At 33.4% G+C, this 20748-nt stretch overlaps 2 protein-coding genes across 6 annotated transcripts; one reads left to right on the top strand and one right to left on the bottom strand.

Annotated features, from left to right (window-relative positions):
- The first annotated feature begins 642 nt into the window (after positions 1-642).
- LOC103861260 (glutathione S-transferase T3-like) lies at positions 643-8570 on the top strand. 4 transcript variants are annotated; one of them, XM_033288063.1, is made up of 4 exons: positions 643-2843; positions 3147-3675; positions 3757-3810; positions 5154-8570. In XM_033288063.1, the coding sequence occupies exon 4, from the start codon at positions 6156-6158 to the stop codon at positions 7419-7421; it is 1266 nt and encodes a 421-aa protein (XP_033143954.1). In that variant the 5' UTR covers positions 643-2843; positions 3147-3675; positions 3757-3810; positions 5154-6155; the 3' UTR covers positions 7422-8570. The 4 variants fall into 4 exon arrangements, with proteins under 4 accessions (XP_033143954.1, XP_033143953.1, XP_033143955.1 ...); XM_033288065.1 differs by having other exon boundaries at positions 659-2843; positions 5154-6346; XM_033288062.1 differs by having other exon boundaries at positions 3147-8570.
- On the bottom strand, positions 8520-18130 carry LOC103857039 (indole-3-acetic acid-amido synthetase GH3.6). 2 transcript variants are annotated; one of them, XM_009134190.3, is made up of 4 exons: positions 18018-18130; positions 10488-17819; positions 9424-10352; positions 8520-9260 (listed from the first exon to the last, which is right to left on the bottom strand). In XM_009134190.3, exons 2-4 carry the CDS (start codon positions 10802-10804, stop codon positions 8680-8682), a joined length of 1827 nt encoding a protein of 608 aa, XP_009132438.1. In that variant the 5' UTR covers positions 10805-17819; positions 18018-18130; the 3' UTR covers positions 8520-8679. The 2 variants fall into 2 exon arrangements, with proteins under 2 accessions (XP_009132438.1, XP_033143952.1); XM_033288061.1 differs by lacking the exon at positions 18018-18130 and adding an exon at positions 17911-18008 and having other exon boundaries at positions 10488-17875.
- Between the last annotated feature and the right edge of the window lie 2618 nt (positions 18131-20748).

Raw genomic sequence — 20748 nt, 5'->3', positions numbered from 1 at the left:
TTTAAAATTGATTTATATCAAAAATTTGTTCAAAAATATACATATATTTAAAATTTGATTTTTGCTAACATATTTTCCAATAACTATTATAAAAATGTTTTCAATATATATAATAAAAATACAATACAAAGCCCAATTTCAAATACCAACTTAAATTATGGTTTTTATATTTCATATTAAATTTAAAAATATAATATATGTGATTATTTATATGATTATACGTATAAAATGTTATTAACTATAAGAAAACTTATTTGATGGTACATATAAAATACGATTAATTATAAGATAACACATATATTGTAACCTATGATGACACATATAGGATATATATATATATATATATATATAATAGTGATTAGGGGTGGGTGTTCGTGTTCGTTTTCGGGTCTTTTTGGGATTTCATGCCCAGTTCAGATCTTTGAGGATTTGGTTCAGAATTGGATAACCAATTTAAATAGGTTTGTTTTAAATATTTGGATAGAAAATTAATAATTATTTACGTATTTTTGGAGTTTTGAGTATTTTTTAACTATTTAAAATATTTACGTTTGATTATTTATATATATTTTCACGTATTTATGCGAACTTAAAAGTATCATATATATTTAGGATGTCTTTAAATATATTAAATCTAAAAATAATTAATATATATAAGTATATAAATCTATTTTGGATACCCAAAATACTTCGGTTTGGATCGGATTAGGTTTCAGTTCTTCAAATACCAAAATTTTGAATAATTCAGATATTTAATCAATTTCGGTTCGGATTTAGTACTACCTATTCGGATTGGGATCGGTTCGATTTTTCGAGTTCGAGTTTTTTGCCCAACCCTAAATAGTGACATAAAAAGCAAATAGCATCATATTTTTTTTTAAAATACATCCGCACGGGCGTGCGGGTCAAAATCTAGTATTTGTTAAAGGAAAGGGTACGCATCCATTGGCTTTTGATCTTTGCTTAAACTTAAATTGAGTTTCCTTGCCAAGATTTCAAATTCAAAGGATTTGTAGGAGTATTAAGAGACACTCAAACAGGAAGTTGTAAATCATAGTATTAAGAACCACTAGTCAAATAATGAATGTACAAACAAATACCATTTCGCTTATATTATTGAATGCTTTTGTTGATAACAAATCATATATAAGATTAGGATTGATTGAATGCCTTTTGTTGATAACAAATCATATAGTATAATATTACGATTGTACAACCACCATATAAAATATGTTAAACCATCACATCACACTCGTATGATTTGTTAGGTTCTCTTTCTAGCTATTTCACCAGTGGTAAATTTCCACAACTACTGATATATATATGTTGTTGTCTTGTTGACCGTGGATAACCAAGTTGATTACGAAATTAAATACAAATTATGACAAAGAAGACGGCGTATATTACGATAAATATTAGCAGTAGTGGTCACTGGATACACAAACATTGCAGTGTTATGTTTGTTGTTTGCATGTGTCACAGTATGTATGAATGTATATAATATAAAGGGTATTGCACATATATACACTTCTCTTTCATTGTCCAAATCTAATACAGGCCATGATGAACATTTTTGTGGTTATATCAATAATTTTATACTTCATGTATTCATGTTATTGTCCTGATGCAAAGAAGAAATGAAATAATTTGAAACTGGAGACAAAAAAGTGAAATGCAGAACGCACCATAGAATGTTGTCTACTTCTGCAGTACTACAGGGCCAATATATCTCATTATCTCCTACCCGAGCCACAATATTAGCCCAGACAGAGAACAAAGCTTTGATAAGTGCGGGATGCCTTATAGGGCAGTCAAAAGTCAACAAGTTTTTAGCGACACGTGTTAGCATATTTGAGCGATTGTCGGATTGGCCACGTGACAAATCCAGCAAAGAATCGACACCCGGTTTGTGCCATCTGAAGTTCTCTGTTCTGCTTACCAGATCATTGAAGTTTTTGTTATTCAATATTTAGGTAAACTAAAGTGTCTCACGATATTGTTTGTTTTTTTAGTGAGGTCAAATGTTTGCACAAATGCTTTGTGAATGTTATCATTCTCCTCAAATATAGCTTTGTATATCTTCATGGATTTGTTAGTAGAGAGATGTCACAATCAATATATTCTAAAATATTACTAAGTGTTTGACTATATTTTGTTTTAAAAATTCATCAAGTACCAAATTAAAAGATAAACTGAAAAAAAAAACTTCAACTTTGTACATATTATTGCAAAAATTAAATACAACATTAAGCTAAAACAGTCATTTTGATAAATTTCAAGATTGTAACTGTAAAATTGAATTCTAAATAACGTATTATTGACAATATATAAAATTCAGAAAATATATATAAGACAACAAAAAACACACAACCGCTAAGAGTCTAAAAAAAGGGGATGTAATGTACTTGTATATATCATGGCATCATATACGAAATCATATCTTGTAATAACTTTGTGCCATATTTTGACAGAAAAAAAGAAGAAAAGAATTGTGTAATACATTTCATAAAAAAATTTACAAGATAAAATGATAAATTGCTTATGGCGGTCTTGGATTATGTTAGACCAGCCGCAACGCTGATCCTTAATGGATCCTTAGCGGGTAATCCGATGGTTATCGGATTAAAATAACAATATTTAACCGAAATAATCGAAGGATCAATCCGTAAATAAGGATTAAACGGAGTTGATCCTTAGAGACGTGGCGCGTTCTGGTTCGTCCGTCGGCTTTGTCATTCGTACGTATCAAAAAAAAACTAATCATTTTCGACATAAGGCGAGGAAAAAAAAACGTCTCGAGTGAAGGCGATATCAAAGGCGATTCGATCCATCCCGAGAAGAAGGTAAATCGTAGGGTGATTTTGTAGATTTATGCGTCGAGATTTTGTTATCTTTGTTGTTTTCTCCTCAAATTAGGGTTAGGTTTTGAAGATTCAATCGATTTGTCTTTTAAAATTAGGGTTTCAAGCGATTTGGGGGTTTCACTCGATTTAGGGTTTTCAATCTAATTTGTTTTGCGGATTTTCTCGTTCGATTATAATCTTTTTGATGTTCTTATTTGTGTAGCTTACGGTTTATATGTGATTCATGTTTGCTTACGGTTCATTGAATCCGTGCTGGTTACTAAAAATCTTTGTTTCTTTCAGGTTTAACCAATCATGGGACAAGACTATTCGTACAGCCAGCCGTCATCGTCAGATGAGTTCGACATGACGTACCTTCTTGAAGCAGAGGCTGCTCTTTACGCGGATGAAGGACAGAGTAGTTTCTCTGTTGGCGAGGCTGTTCGCAACCCACCTGAGGCTGATGATGGCATCCCAACGAGATGTTACTGTGGCAGTGAGGCTGCTATTGCAACATCTTATACGCGAAAAGATCCAGGGAGGTTGTACTACACGTGCGAGAATAGAGATGATGGGGGCTGCCACATATGGAAATGGTGGGATGTGGCAGTCACGGAGGAGGTGTTTGAGGTTCAGAGGGAACTCAGGCTGCTTAAGGAGCAAGGTTACGAGTGCGATCAGAAGCTGCTTAAGCTACAAAAGACCGTCTGTGAGCTCAAGACCGTCTGTGAGCTCAAGAAGAACAAAGAGTCTACAAATGGCTATGCATTGGAAGTTTGTGTAATGGTCTCCGTATTGGTTTTTCTAGGTCTGGCGCTTATGTTTGTCAATGGTACGTATCTGTCTTGAGTTTTTGTTTGTTCTTCATGATCTTTTGTAGACCTTATGACAGTTTGATCTAATGTTTATGCAGGAAGAGCTTCAAAGATGTAAACGAGAGTGTCGAGAAGCTCGAGTCTCTCTTTAGGTACGATACCACAACTGCCTAGTCTCTTTTCTAATAACTATAAACGTATAGTAGTTAAGTAGAACCTATTTAGTTAGTTGTTTGGTTTCTCTGCATTGGTGGTAATTGCTAGTTGTTTGGTTTCTATAAATTGGTGGTAATTGCTAGTTAAGTAGAACCTATTTAGTTAGGTTTCTATCTTCCTACCGCCATAGATTTGATTGTTTTAAATGGCTGTTACCGTGATTTGATTGGTGTTTAATGCAAGTAGTTAGCTTTCTACCTTCCTCACTGCTCGGTTTTAATTGGCTTTTAATGTTTGTTAGTTTAATCTCGCCTATTTAACTTTCTGTGTTGCTATTAGAGTAACACAGAGCAATCTGTAAACATGGATAAGCAAACTAGTTATATAAACCTCAGCTTTAGTCAATCTCAGAGTACAGTGGACCTTGAATCACCCGAACCTTATTGGTTCGGTACCCAAGGTCCTGATGAGTCCGTTCTCGAGTCTCCTCTCAACTCTGCTGTCGAGCCTAATGCCAAGGAGAGGAGGAAATGGTGCATGAAGGAGGACAAAATCCTTATTGGTGCTTGGCTTAACACCAGTAAGGATGCGGTGGTGAGCAATGACCAGAAAGCTGGTCGCTTCTGGAAGAGGATTGTCGACTACTACAACAACTGCCCGCAACTGGTGGGAACAACACCTAGAGAGCTGAATCAGTGCAAGCAGAGGTGGGCTAGGATTAACGAGCAAGTCAGCAAGTTCGTTGGATCATATGACGCGGCTCTGAGGGAGCAGAGGAGTGGTCAAAATGATGATGACGTGATGAAAGCTGCTCTAGAGTTCTTCTTCAATCGTCACCGGACCAAGTTTGTCATGGAACATGCCTGGAGGGAGTTGAGGCATGACCAGAAATGGGCCTCCGCCTTTGTGGGTAAGGACGGTGGGAAGGAAAAGCGGAAACAAGTTGATATAGAAGATGAAGTGGGTGAACCAGAGGGTAGACCTATAGGGATCAAGGCTTCTAAAGCTGCTGCTAAGAAGAAGAAGAATGGTAAAGAAGAGTCGTTGTCACAGATTCAGGCCATAATGGAGATGAAGTCGAAAGTGTCAACAAAGAAGTTGCTTGAACGTCTACTTAGCAAAAAAGACCCACTCACTGAGATGGAAACATCTCTTAAGCTCAAACTCATGTCTGAGATGTTATGAGGTTAGGTTGCATAGTTAGCGTTCGTATTCAACCTATGTGTCGAGTAGTTACATGTTGTTTGATTGCATAGTTAGCGTTCGTATTCAACCTATGTGTCCTCTTTCAGTTTAATGTGTTTTTCCAAAAGTAATAACTATGTGTGTACTCTTTCAGGTTCAGCAGTAGGGTCACGGGTGTTGCAATGCACGGGTTAAGATTGTCACGGGCTGTGAAGTACTCAAAGTCACGGGTGCTTCTGTTTTTCTAGCATGTGAAGATTGTCACGGGTGCTTTTATGTTTCACGTTAATGTAGTATAAGTAGTAGTCATTGTTGTTTAAACTATTTATCTCTTTCTCCTACGCACTTTGTATTCAGCAACAAAACTTTGTATCTCATCTTCTCCTATTTCCCTCAGCAACAAAACTTTGTAATATTAAACATTGGTTCTCACTTTGCATCTCATCTTCTCCGACTGAATCCACGGTGGACCATTTTATCTATCTTGTTAAAAAGGTATGGTCTTCACAAATAGAAATTCTAAATTTGAACCTATAGTAAAAAAGAAATAGAAATTATAAATTTGAATCTATAAATTTGAATCTATAAATTTTAATTTGAAAATTTTAATTTGAACCTATAGTAAAAAAGAATTTTTAGATTAAAATTTGCATCTAAAAATTTGAACCTATAGTAAAAAAGAAATAGAGATTCTAAATTTGAATCTATAAATTTGAATCTATAAATTTTAATTTGAAAATTTTAATTTGAACCTATAGTAAAAAAGAATTTTTAGATTAAAATTTGCATCTAAAAATTTGAACCTATAGTAAAAAAGAAATAGAGATTCTAAATTTTAATCTATAAATTTGAACCTATAGTAAAAAGAAATAGAGATTCTAAATTTTAATCTATAAATTTGAACCTATAGTAAAAAAGAAATTGAGATTCTAAATTTGAATCTAAAAATTTGAACCTATAGTAAAAAAGAAATAGAGATTCTAAATTTTAATCTAAAAATTTGAATCTATAAATTTGAATTTAAATATTTGAATCTATAAATTTGAATCTATAAATTTGAATCTAAAAATTTGAATCTATAAATTTGAATTTAAATATTTGAATCTATAAATTTAAAAGAACTTATATATTATTTTTAAAACCAGGATACCTAAATATGTCATCATCTTCATCCGATGATCTGGAAGAAAGATTGGACGAAATTATCGACGAATACGTCGAAGACTCATTCAACAACATAGTGGAGGGCATGACCATTAACCAAAGGGGACGTGCTTACATAGAACGACACCGCGAAGGAGGACACATACAATTATGGAATGACTACTTCAGCGAAGATTCGACATTCTCGACGGAATTATTCAGACGCCGTTTCCGTATGAATAAGGGATTATTCTTGCGTATTGTCCATCGCCTATCAGAGAGCTTGCCATTCTTTCAGCAAAGAAGAGATGCAACCGGGAGGTTAGGTCTTACTCCACTACAGAAATGTACGGCCGCAATTCGTCTACTTGCTTATGGCTCTGCGGCTGACACGGTCGACGAATATCTTCGACTTGCTGAGACCACAGCACTTTCGTGTTTACATAATTTCACTGACGGAATTATAGAGTTATTTGGAAAAGAGTATCTACGACGACCCACCCCAGAGGATCTTCAACGACTACTCGATATTGGAGAGCAACGCGGGTTTCCGGGGATGATCGGGAGCATTGATTGTATGCATTGGGAATGGAAAAATTGCCCCAGCGCTTGGAAAGGACAGTACACCCGTGGATCAGGAAAACCGACAATTGTCTTAGAGGCTGTGGCTTCGCAAGACCTTTGGATATGGCACGCTTTTTTTGGTCCTCCAGGTACCTTAAACGATATTAATGTCCTCGAACGGTCTCCTGTTTTTGACGACATTATAGAAGGTCGAGCTCCCAGGGTACGGTACATGGTCAACGGACACATGTATAAGTTGGCGTACTACCTCACTGACGGTATATATCCAAAATGGTCAACATTTATCCAATCAATCACACTCCCTCAATGTCCTAAACAAGAGTTATTTGCCAAAGTTCAAGAAGCTACCCGAAAAGATGTGGAGCGGGCTTTTGGAGTATTGCAAGCCCGATTTGCGATTGTGAAGAACCCGGTAAAAACATTGGACAAAGCAAAGATAAGCAAGATTATGAGAGCATGTATCATACTACACAATATGATAGTCGAAAATGTCCGGGATGGATACGGTACACAATTTGATATATCTGATTTTGAAGAAGGGGACGTAACCAGAAGTTCACGGGTGGAAGCCAACATGCCTACAAATCTCAACAACATATTTCCCATTCGGAATGATGTTCGGGATACTCGTATACATGAACATTTGAAAACCGATCTAATTGAGCATATTTGGAACAAATTTGGTGATGAATAAGTCTTGTATCTTTTTATTGAATCATGAATAATAAATAAAAATTTTAATTTTTTTTTTTTTAAATATTTATTTATTCTTAAGGATTCCAAATCGAGTATCACTATTGCACACATATTTTTGATTAGGATCCTTAACAATTCAAAAAGGAAAAAAAAATATTATTCTAATCCTAAGGACTCTTGAGATAGTATCACATTGCATATGCTCAGAACCCCATATTAATTGTTTCTAACGACTATATACAATTCACTTAGGAAATTCTTGAAGAATCTTTAGTTTCATTTTTTTTTCTTTATATGTTTCTACTTGAGGTTTCTAACTAAAACATTTTACTTAACGTCAGAAGCCATTGTGAATATTGTCTGTTTTTTTCCATGGCACAGAAATAAAATATTAAATCTCATACAAATATCTTTCTTCCTCTTTCTTTTGTAAACTTCTGCCATTATGTTGGAGTTTTGAATAGTTTTCTTTACTCAAATTGAGTCTGTTACAAGTGGAATAAGAAAAAACAATGTTAGGCCAGGTTTGTGGTCTCTGATGGTCACACAGGGAACAATTGTTCTCACAACTTGGCTAAATTTTATCATATTATTTATTGCTACTTACAAGATGATATGTATATCGCATATTCATGTGTGTGATACTTCTGACGTTAATGTGGATTAAGTTGATAAAATACTTGCTCGAGTTATGGTGAAAATGCAGAGAATTATTATATTACATACACGACATAAGGTGTCGGATCTACATACATATTATTTATTTAATTAGCTCAATAATATTTTTTAACGCCAAAAACAAATTATATATTTATACGATCCTTGAATCTTTGATGATTCTTGTTCATCTCTGGATGGTTATATATGAGAAAAACTATAGTTTACTAGAAGCACATACAGCCAGAGTAAATTATTATGGCTTTCTAATGATTTTTCTTTTGAAACATATATGTTTGATATGTTAGTATTTCTTCTCTTTTTAACAAATTCACCCTAGCAAATCAATTGCAAGAAAGAAAGTGTAAAAACAAATTGGATTAAAGAAACATACATTGCCTATGTACCTATGATTAGGAGCTAAGCATAGTTTTTGAAAAACGGCAAAGCAATAAAATTAAAATTAAGCTTGAAATTAAAATTAGATAGACAGACAAAATGATTAAACACTTTTCTCGATATTCATCTGATTACAAAAACAGTTCATGTTGGCCTCTACCTCATACATAGTCTCTTTTTCCTCAAAGTTATCTCATTAGTTACTTCCCCCATTGCTTGTGACCAGGGATCCATTTTGGACACTTGGGGCTGAAGTAAGTCTTAACAACCCTAGAATTCAAAAGCTCAATGATCGGAGCAAACTTCACACACCTCGGTGTCTTGTACTGATTGATCGATGCCCCTAGGCTTATCGCATAATCCATAAGCTTATCAAAAGTCCCTGACTCGACTACCTTGATCTCCAACGGTCCAATGGACTTATCACTGACCCTTCCTTGTCTATAGACACTGTTAAGTGATTCCTCTATGGTTAAACAACAATCCTCCAAGACCGAGGGAGGAACCGGCGTGCCACCGTTCAAGCAAAGCTCCCAGAACAAGACATAGTGGCCTGGGATAGATGATGTGTCTGCATAGCTAGTGTACTCGGAGAGTGAAGCATCGAACGGAACAAGGTGTGTTACCGCGTTCTTAACTGCGTTCTGAAGTTCGACCTCGTCGGTTTTGTCTGAATCAATGCTTAGGACAACGTTCTTGCGGCATATGAAGCTGAACTGAGGTGCATTGTTCTTGAAACCAGCCACTCTTAGGACATCACCAACTCTGTATCGATACAATCCTGAAAACAGTATCACAAAACAACACAACATTCAACATATTTTCAGTGTTCTGTAAACAAATTTAAAGTAACATTTTTGCCAAAAAATAAAAATAAAGTAACGTTCTATTTTTTTTTTTGTTACAAAAATCAATAGATTTAGATGTAATTTTCTTTTGTTTACCGGCATAGGTGGTGACGACAAGCTCATACTCCTGACCAAGCTTGACATCAACGAGATCAACAAGCTCTTGCTGTTCTTTCTCAGTGAGTGCCTTTGGAAGACTGATGGAACTAGTGACTCCACTATTCCTATGAACCGGCAAGAACTCGAAATAGGCCATAGTCGGTATGAGAGTGTAAGAGACCTCGCTTGGTTTGCAAACCGGCCTGAGATTCACACCAAAGTAACACTCGGAAGAAGCATACATTGTGCAAACAAGAGGCAAACCATTGCTGTAATAATCCAAAGTTGGAATGTACTGTGACATTGTCCCAGTCACAATCACATCCACATACTTTGTGTTTGGCCAAAGCCTAGTGATGATCCCTTGCCAAGAGGTCTTCCTGCATTCGGTTTCGATGAAATCCGCAAGCCTTGGATCCGGTTTAAGAATCTCCTCGACCGCCTCGCGAACCGAAAGATCGGTTATCTCCGAGTTAAGTGTACCGGTTCTAATATCATGGACTAGCTGAGGCCAATGTTTCTCAAGAAACTTGATAGCTCTGATGAAACCAGAGGCAAAGACAGCGCCAACACGAAGAACCTCACTGTGTTGGCATAAACCACAGAGCATTTGAGAGTACATGCTTTGGTAAGAGTCAGGGCAAAGGATGGTTTGGTTTGGGCTTGTGTAGTTGGTGTAAGGGTCATAAGGTCTGTTTTTGAAGTGGGAAGATTTGTAGTAACTGGTTAAGACAGGACGAGCAGGGAGACCACCTGGCGTCTTGGATTCGGATTTGATGAAGAGAAAGTACATTCCTTTGCCTTTGTCAAGACCAGGAACAAACTGGCTCATCACAGGCATCAAGAGACTGTAGAGAAGTGATCTTCTATCTAGCTCCTCTTCTATTGTTGGCATCAGCTTCCTCTCTCCACCAGATGTTCCAGAACTGTTTTAAAAAGAACCAATAAAGGTTCGAATCTTAAATATCAGCCAAAGTAATGAAACAGAGCAAAAACAGAGCAAGAAACAGAGCAAAAACAGAGCAAGAAACAGAGTAAAAACAGAGCAGCAGTGGACAAACCTGGTGAGGAACTCGGAGATGGGGCTTGAACAGAGGATTTGGGATTTGTCTCCATTAGCGATTCTGTTGATATCAGGCTGAATATCTTCGTAGGTTACGACAGGCATAACGTGTTTGAAAGTCTCGCGGTCGGTTCGTCCTTGGAGGCCGTGTCGTTTGAGGTACTCAACGTCAGCATTGCGTGAAAGGATCTCCTCAAGAACCTGTCTCTGGACCTCGTCTGCGTTTGAGGTCACTTCCTCGATGAATTGGAGTTTGTTTTTGTTCTTCTCTTCGAGAATCTGATCCGAAACTGCAAGCTCTGGTGCCTCAGGCATCGTTTAATTTTGACCTTCTTATGGTTTTAGAGATGGAAATGGGATAATTTGAGAGAGAGAGAGAGAGAGTCTAAGAAGAGTGAGAATGGTGAGCAAGCTTAGTCTGGTATTAGAGCTTTAAGGGTGTGAGGAAGAATGGGAGAGACAGGGTTGATATATATAGAGAGGCAATGAGGAAGATGGTGAAGACGTTGTCGAAGGGTATAAAGGTCAAATAACCGTATGTTATATCCAGGATTTAAGTGCACGGCTTACTATTCGTGTTTAACTTGATTTAAACTATTATATTTAGTTTCAGTATAAAGTAGTAGTATATTTTTATTTTGTAATGGTCATACCCATAATGCATTGATTAATATTTTAAGGACATTCAAACTATATAGTGGTACTCTCTGATTCGCCCACTTTATTTTCAGCTGATAAAATACATTAGATATTCTTAGCAAAAAAAAAATACATTAGATATTCCCCTTTTGCTACTGTGATACTACTATATAGCATTTATAAAAAAAATTGAGAACACATGATTTCATTTGTTGTGACAAAATTGATTTTATTTACATTCTATTTGGTTTCGATTTTGTTTGATTTGGGTTCAGTTTCAGTTTTTTTTTTAAACTTTGAAACGGAGATGTTCCCAAAAAAATATCTATCATTTTAAACATTTTTAAAGCATGTGTAACCAAAATTTCAGTTCTTATTATAAATCGATCTATATGGGGTGATTACACTCTGAAGTTTCAATTTTCAAAATAATATAAGTTTTTAACAAACATTATACTACTACGGCAAAACTAAATTTCTTCTTTTTTTCTAAAGTAAAAAACATAAAGAGCAATAATCTAACAGAAGAGATGAAATGCAAACAGAACCTTATTATGAGAGATACAAAACGGGCATAATTGTGGGCACAGATTTTATAACGGGATTTTTACCCGGTTGACCAGGACAGTGAAACAAGAAATAATGAAATATCCGGTTAATCCGCAGTAGTTTCTAACGGAGTTGTCTCCCCCAAAAGCCCTTTTATAAAACCCTAAGTTACACTATCTTCCGTTTCCCGGTACACACCCAAAAACGGCATTCCCTCAGAACTTCTCGCGGTATCGCGGCAAGAAGAAGTGGAGATCAAGAGTTGGGGACCATTACAGCTGGACTCCATTGCTATTGGTTGACCCGTGTACGTGGTGTTATACTCTACTAGTTTGTTGCCTTCACGTAGTTTAGTTTCATCCTACTTTCTTGCTGGATTTGTTATAAGTTTTATCATACATGAAAATCAAATGAGTGTATAATTAACATTTTGTTGAGTGTGAACACCTTTATGTTTCCTTCTAATTGGTTTTATAAAGAAAAAGTCTTCCAAATATTAGCAGACGTCTTAGATTGTTAAACTCAAATTTTGCTAATGAGTTATATATCATATAGGGAACACTACTAGTTGACCTCAAGGTCTAGATATTAACTAGAATTGGATACGGCACCATGTTAATATTTAGCAAAGATATTATTCCCGTCAAAATGTCATCTGCTTTTCAATTTTATATTCTTGTTTATCTATGTTAAATTTTCAGTGTTTGTTTCGAAATGTTATATTATATATAATGCAAGAAAATTCTAGAAGAAGTTATATAAGAAAAGGATACTAGGGGAATGATATATAAAAAGGATGACGTCTACCCACGGTTGTAGATTTTGTTTGAATTTTTAAGAAATGTAAAACAACAACAATGGAGTGAAAAAATGAAATCTCTTAATTTTTTCTTTTATAATAGAGTAACTCTATTATAAAGTAAATTATTGGAGCAAAATTTACTATATAATAGAATTACTCTATTTTTTGTGAGAATTACAGAAAAAAAAATAGGTATAAATTAGAGATGGTCTAATAGAGTAACTCTATTATACAGTAAACCATTAGAGCAAAATTTACTGTATAATAGTATTACTATATTTTTGTAAGAATTATAGAAGAAAAAATAGATATAGATTAGATAAAGAAAATGACATACCAAAAAGACCGAATCACTCCGAAGTAGTCAAAAAGAAAATGAAAATGACTAAGAAGGTAGTTAAACTTTATACTTATACTAATACTAATTATGAGTTAATTTTTTTTTTGCGTAAATGACTTTGAACTTCATCGTATATTCGAAAAGAAATCTAAGAATTGTAAGATGTTAAATTCATAATGGAAAATTTCGTAAATAGCATCACAAGATAATAAGGTCAGCAATCGGGCCTGCGTTTCTTTATATCCGGTTGCCAATTTTAGGCTCGCAATCTCCGTTAATCCCGGGAATGATCCATAAATTCACTAGGCAATTTCAAGAAATATAACTAGAACAATCCAAACTATTTAAATAATGACAACACAAATTAATAGTACTAAATCTTTTATCAACAAAAAAACTATGGAGAAGAGTTTTAGTTTATATTTTGTTCTTGACACAAGCCATCCGGCAATACCACGTGGGAGCTCCCCACCGATAAGGCCGAAAATCAGGTGGTGGCGGGTGCACCGATATACAAGGTAGAACTGCACTCTTTGAATTGAGGCCAGTTTCGTAATAAATAAGCATATCTAGTACGTAGTGTGAGGCGTTTTCTGAACCTTTTCATCATGTACAACCCGTACTTAATTAGTGGGTTCTGATCTATACGTTTCATCGCGACACAAAGAGATTTTGTGCTATATGGAAAGGCATTGGGAGGCACCGACAGATCACTACAAATCTTTGACCATTGATGCTTCTGTAACTTTACTGAAGGTGTCTATTTGTTTTCTTTTTATTCTTTGATTTTCGTAGTTTTACACCAAAAAAAAATTTGTTGTGGACTGTGGAGGAACGAAAAAAGTGTTTTTCTAAAGTATTAAATGTTAAATATCAAAAGTCTCGTCCATGCATATGTAATCTCTACTTAAACCTAATCATATATACTTCGCACGTGATACTGCAAAATCTATACGAGTACTTTATTCTATATACTAAATCTACCTACGTGTGTTGCACTTGTATATGTTTGTTTATACGTACATGCAAGTTATTTTTCTTGTGACCTAAGAAAAAGAAAACAGATAACTAAAGCTGCTAACTTGTAAGATAGAAAATATATTTGAAAAAGCTGCTAATCTATGTTAATTACTGGGTTTTGGAATAACTTATAATGATGGGTAACACAAAGTGCATGTGGATGGTTGAAGTTGAGAGATGGCTTTTTGGTTCACTTTCTTTCTTTTTGGCTTTATGGTTTACTTACAGGGAACATCACATAGGATATAAAGCGTTAATTAAATACTTTTAGTTATTGCTTAAAATTAAATTGTCATTAATATCAAATTAGTTCATGGAACCAATGACGTGGTCCCTGATTTCTTGTTTCCCGATACCATGAGATAGAGTCAAAACTCAAAACCCTAGTTGTTACATGTGTACACACCAATTTTCCGGTTCAATGTAAAAGTGAAAGCTGACAAGTTTTTCAGTAAATAATGTTTTGTAGGTCCATGATTCGACAAATTGTTGAACCATCCAAAACTTAATATATGAAAAATATCTTCTGTAGACAATACAAGTTTAATCTTTGGAAATTCCAAATCTATGGTCGTCTCAAAATGTTTACCACCTTATCAAAATATTTATGCATCATCAGACATTTCAGTGCCCTTGTTAAGCTCAGTAATTATAGGTGAAGTGTTGAAATGGCTCTTCGATTTCCTTGGAGTCCAACAATCCAATCGAACTGTATATTTTGGAGTCATAATTGCTTCCCTGCGCCACTGGCCACACTGTCAGCTGAGCCATCCACACTCTCAGGTTAATCTTCCAATATATTTTGCATCGAACCAGATCTTCCATTTTTTTGATGCAGTCTCATGCATATATTGAGACAATAAATCATTATCAGTCTCGTTTGCTTATCATTCTTTAGCTTCCAAATATACCATAGTATTCAGCTCCATACATAAATAACTTTCTTTTAATTTTTCGTTTTTTTTTTGACAAGGTGTCTTTAATTTTTTCGTTAAAAGAAATACAAATACAAGTGTGTCACATGAAGCCATGACCGTGTCTAATGAAGTTGTTAAAATGATAAAGTATATTAAGTGATGCAATCAAGATTGCAAGTAAGAATTAAAGTGGAGACGACTGGAAATTGATTGGGCAAGGGATGATTCAAAAACCACATGAGAAGGTGGCTTATCTTTGACAGTTGAAAAGGGCTTTGGAGATTGTGTTAAAAAATTCTATTTCTCATCTTTTTATGTAGATGGAATCTATAAATAGTGACATAAATCATGGAGATATTTTCTTTTCTATGGATACCTATATATGTGATATATCTTCTAGAAGGGAAATAAATTTTGCAGGTCATGATAAATATTACTATTTTGTAAAAAAAAATCATGTATATCACTGATTCCACCACGACCAAATTTGTGGCTACACGTTGATGTAGTTACCCTGCCAATTACTCGGCTTATTAATATTGTTTTGGTTTTTTTGAAAAAAAAGATCAGAAGAGATATTGTTCATTTTAATATTATTTTCGTCGATATCATATTTATTCAATTGTATAGTTTAACATATTGACATACAAGTTTTTTCGCCAAAAAAAACAGGCTAAATTTTAAAAGAATTTGTAGGTTATTTTCATTTAATGAATTTGGTTTCAGGGTATGGCCGTGTTTTTTCTTCTCAAGCTATATTACGAAATGTCAAATTAGAAACATCAAAGGAAAAGGTGAATCGTAATTGGAAAAAATCAGGTCTCAATGAATATGTTTTTTGATTATTGTACGAAGAAATCGTACGGTCTTCGCACAAAGACAATGGCACATATAAAGAAGCAAGAAATGAAATGACAAATGCCACATACAACTTTGAAATAATAAAATATAACAACATCAATTGCCTTTTGAATTTTGGTAACGAAGGTATTGGTAAGGTCAGTGAAGAACGGAAAGGTGAAAGAAAAATCACGAGCAAATAAATAAAGGTTTGATGTCGACAAAAAATTTTGATTTGATTTTAAAATTTTCTAAAAGCATGATTCCAATGCGATGCGTCATTTCTTCATGCATTATCATTGCACCATGCCACATCTTTTTATCATATCATCTAGTATGTTTTTTTTTTTTTGAAAAAATATATCATCTAGTATGTTTTTACTGATAATCCGTAAAACTATGCAAACACAAAATAAACTTGCAAACTTTTTTCTAATTTTGTAAAAAGTGTCATTTAAATATTATTCACATATATCAAAAGATTGAAATACATATATTATTAAATTTAATTATACCTATTTAACTAATAATATTTAGATTAAATAAATTATTTATAAGATTAATACATTCTAAAATGATACTCTTTGTGTAACAAGAAAAAAATAACAAAATGACACATTTTATAAAGTAGATAGAATACAATTTTACTTACCCTTAAATTTAAAAACTTTTCCATCACATGAACAACTCTACAAAGAAGAAAAGCATGTAGTAATTTATTTTTGTTAAATTATCTTTAATTCACTTTTATATTTGCTTTCAAATGTTATCATAAAATTTTGTATCTTTAATTCATTTCTATTTTTACTCTAAAATAGATATTACTATTTTCTTATATATTAAAAAAATTCTTCTATATTTAGAATGTATAAAACTAACATTTTAAAAGTAAAGTCTGAAGCTAACTCATCTTTAAAATAGAGCTTTTGTATATAGAAAAATACCCAAAACATCTAAATATTCTACTGTATTTATAATTTGATTATCTTTGAGGCGACTTCTTGCGTTATTTTTGAGGCGACTTCTTGCATGTGCATTAAGTTACCTCTAAATGTTTTGCAAAAAACAAAAAACTTACTTCTAAATGTTTTTTTTGGAATGATTATAGATATTTTAAAAATTGGACATACCAAATAATATTCGACCTTAAAGTCTAGTTAATTAAACAAGGAAAACCAAGCAATTAATAATTTTTGTTCTTAAAATCAACGTTGACAAATAAAACTGAACCATTTTTAATCATCATTTTAATTGCATGCACCAAAAATTTATCCCAGCTATAACAAAAAAAAAACTATAACATTTACCAGCGAATCTTTTGATGATGTTTTTTCGATTGTACCTAACTTGTGTACCTACTAGGCTACTACACCACTTCTAGCATTGTCGTAACCATGTAAAACTTAATGTCTACATATTTGTTCCATCTCTGTCGTGACAATTATTATTCTTGATATCGATCGGTTGTGCATATATACTTCAAAATTATATAGAAGTACTGTTTACTTCATCCTTATCCTTGACTTTTTTGAGAGGGAACTATTAAAAGAAACCTACTAAAACTACTAAACTAGGACAAATAAAACCTCTTGCTATTGAAGAATTGGTTTAAGAAATTGAGTTTAGTGTCTTCTCTCTTTACTCCTTTCTGTAGAAAAAGAAGATTTTGCTCTGCTGTACAATCCATGGATATCCAAATAGAGTTAGGTGTCTAAGAGCAACTTTATCCCTACAACCCCAAAAGAGTTTCTTAATGCTTTTTAATTAATTGATTGTACTTTTTTTACTTAAAAACTTTAGCTTAGAAACTATTAGAAATGTGTGCTCCAATGGTAGTTTCTTACTTAGGGGTTCTTAATTTTTTTTTTAAATAAAATTTATTTATTAAATAAGACTTAATAAAATAGAACATTTTAAACATACATTTTAAATTTTTTTACCTATCTCTAACAAGCATTCATTAAGCTAACAACTATCAGAAGCATTAAAAAAAATAGCATTCATTAAGCTAACTACTATCAGAAACATTCATCACAACTTGAAGTTTCACTAACCATTATTCATCACAACCATTGATTAAACTAACTACTACCCGGCGAAAGCAAATAAGCAAATAGGAAGAAAATGATTTCAAGTTTTGTACACTAACTTCAACGACAATGTCAAGTTGTGTTTGGTTAATGCAAGAACTGGATGTGTAAACCTGTTCACATCGCCTCAACCCTGTCAAAATTAGCAACGCAATGAACTTAGACCATGATCCAACTTCAACACACTCACTTATGTTATTGCTAACCACTGATATGAGATAAACTTAAATACAGAGCCTAAGCTAAAATACATAGCCAAGATTTGATCCTTAAGCTAGCTACATAATCTTCAAAACACTAATTAAAATGAATGAAGTCAGAAAGTTATTACTTGGGAAGTGATCTCAGTGAGGACCGAAACACTCGTCGGAGGAGACGCCGTGAGGACCGAGACAGTCGTCGTACGTGGTGGGTTTGCATCGTTCTTCTGTCGGAGAACACGAGAAGCGACGGATGAGACGCCTTCAGGACACAGAGAGACGTCGTCTGTGGTGGGATTGGAACCTTCTTGTGACGGAGCAAGAGAATCGTTGTCCTTGGTGATGGGTTTCGATCGGTGGAGAAGACGGAGAAGACGGAAGAGACGCCATGAAGAGCGAGACGGAAGAATTAAAATGTTTCATCCTATATTCATATGGGTGAGTAAAATAGTTCATCAGGAGATCATATATTGGGACAAAAATTTCAGATTTATGTATTTCACCTTCCACCGCGTGCTTTTGTGGACACATATATGATTAAGGTGAGACTTTTCTCACTCATTTATTTTCCTTCAAAGTTGAAACATTTTATTTACCAGTTTTCAGTTAGAAAATTGTCTGAAGTGTCCATCTAGTTACAACATATGAATGTCATCCATTAATCATTTGAGCTATAATATTGTAAATATTACGTATCTAAAATAATTATATATTTACGAGATGATACAAAATTGAATAAGAATCAATATTGAATCCAGTTATTTAGTCACGCAATGAAATGATAAGCTATGTAATGACTATATATATATTTCTATAAAATAGAAATACTTTTATGATGAAAAGTTGGTAAACAAACTAGTGTAGAATGTTATTTTTCATTAACAAACAAAATTGATAGATGAAGAACTGAAATTTACCTTATATACTGAGTAACTAGAATTGAGTTTTATGAGATCAAGTTAGAATATATATATCATTTAAAAATAATTGATTGCGATACGTCACTCGGTGAATAAAAATATATGCTTTCTTTTGGTGTGTAAGCATAAAATTGAAATGCTTCACCAAACAAGCCGAATATCTTAGAAAGTAATGTAACTTGTGACTAACTGTATCTTTTTGACGGAAATTTTAATATTGTGAGCATATATTGTAGATATATATTATATAATCCGCATGATATGCGCATGCTAAAAGATTTGTTAATGCGATCAGCTCCAGACATACAGTAGTTACAAATTGGAGTTCGTTTGATTTTCAATCAGGTTACAAACCTATATTTTCTTCTCGCTAATTGTTTTGATTGTTAATTTCATGTGAGTTTAATTTAGTTCAAACTTGCTACTTTCTATGTACGGGGGGGGGGGGGGATTATAGCAATAAGACGGAATGATTTTGGAAGACGTACGCTTTGTGACATAACAAAGTTGATAGCGGAACGAACTAAATGAAGAAGCCCTTTTGTCAAAAAAAAACGAACTAAATGAAGAAAAATGGATGGTACGGAAAGAAAACACATGCTACTACGTACAATATGAAAATGACTGTCGATTTACCTTTTCAAGTTTGCGTTTCACTAAAATACTAGGATGAGACCTGCGCAATGCGCAGGGTAAGATTATATGAAAAGAGTCATTGCTATTAGTATAAAAAAATAAATTTCATATTTTGAAATCTAATTGTATACCGTTAACACAATGCTTGCTATACAGATTACATCATATTATAGATTATGTTATGTTATAGGCTGTAGTAGTACTATATAAAAACTTTAATCGTCTGAGAGCAAATAAATTTAGTAGTTGTGATATTTTTTTAGGGGTGGACACTGCAGTTATTTCATCGGTTCGGTTTTATTAATTTGGTTCTACAAATTTCTCAACTGAAGTAAATCACAATTAGTTTGATTTGGTTTGTATTTGATTTGGTTTGATTTATATTCAGTTCTATTTGTGTTTTAATTCGTTTTAACCGGGTTCGTCTTAGTTTAGTTTTGTTATGTTTTAAAACATAAACATAAAGCCATTAATTCATCACGTTGGTCAGAATAAAAAATAAACCATGTGAACTAAATCCAATACATAAGCGAAACAAAAACCTTAAAAAAATTGTAGTGGGAACTTTTATTTTTAACTAAACTTGGTTTAGGTTTTAGGCAGCTGCCGTTTCGATATAAGAGTTCATACTTTTTCTTCTTTTTAATCAAATATTTTGATTATGTGTTAGGTTAGACAAACTTATTATATTGAATAAAAATGGAAAATATGTGGGTGTCTTAGGATTATAGTAACTTGATATTATTTGTATGTTTAATTCAAATAATTACATAAACTCATTGATTTTTCGGTTTGGCTCAGTTTTAAACCAAAAAACTCAATCGAGTTAAAAAAATCTTGAACCTAATGATTAAATAATAGACTCTGGATTGATTTGGGTTCTGTTGGTTTGGTTTAATTCGGTTTAATAAATTTTTTTTGCCTACCCTATGTTTTATTGTACAACGTCCCTACTCTATATATAATATCATTTGTAGGGTATTTATGTGTAGTTAATAAGACTAAATAATTAATGTTACTTCAATACAAAGTATTAAAAAATATTGTAGGAAAGCTAATGTGATGGATTGGTATGGTAAATTAGAAGTAATTAGCAGATCACATCAAATAAACAGCATATATTGATTAAAGAATTTTATAGTAAATTATCTCTAATTGCCTTTCTTTCTTAGGCAGTATTAGTTATAATATATGCACCAAATCTATTAGAACTGGTCACACAGCGTATAAGGAAAATATTTGGTAGTAATTACATATTAAATTAATATTCCTATATACAAATCGCATCAAATTTGTACATCAAGAT

Source organism: Brassica rapa, chromosome A03 (assembly GCF_000309985.2).
Source record: "Brassica rapa cultivar Chiifu-401-42 chromosome A03, CAAS_Brap_v3.01, whole genome shotgun sequence".
NCBI classification, from domain to species: Eukaryota; Viridiplantae; Streptophyta; class Magnoliopsida; order Brassicales; family Brassicaceae; genus Brassica; species Brassica rapa.
Note: the sequence above shows the minus strand (reverse complement) of the source record. Positions and strands in the feature narration are given on the sequence as shown.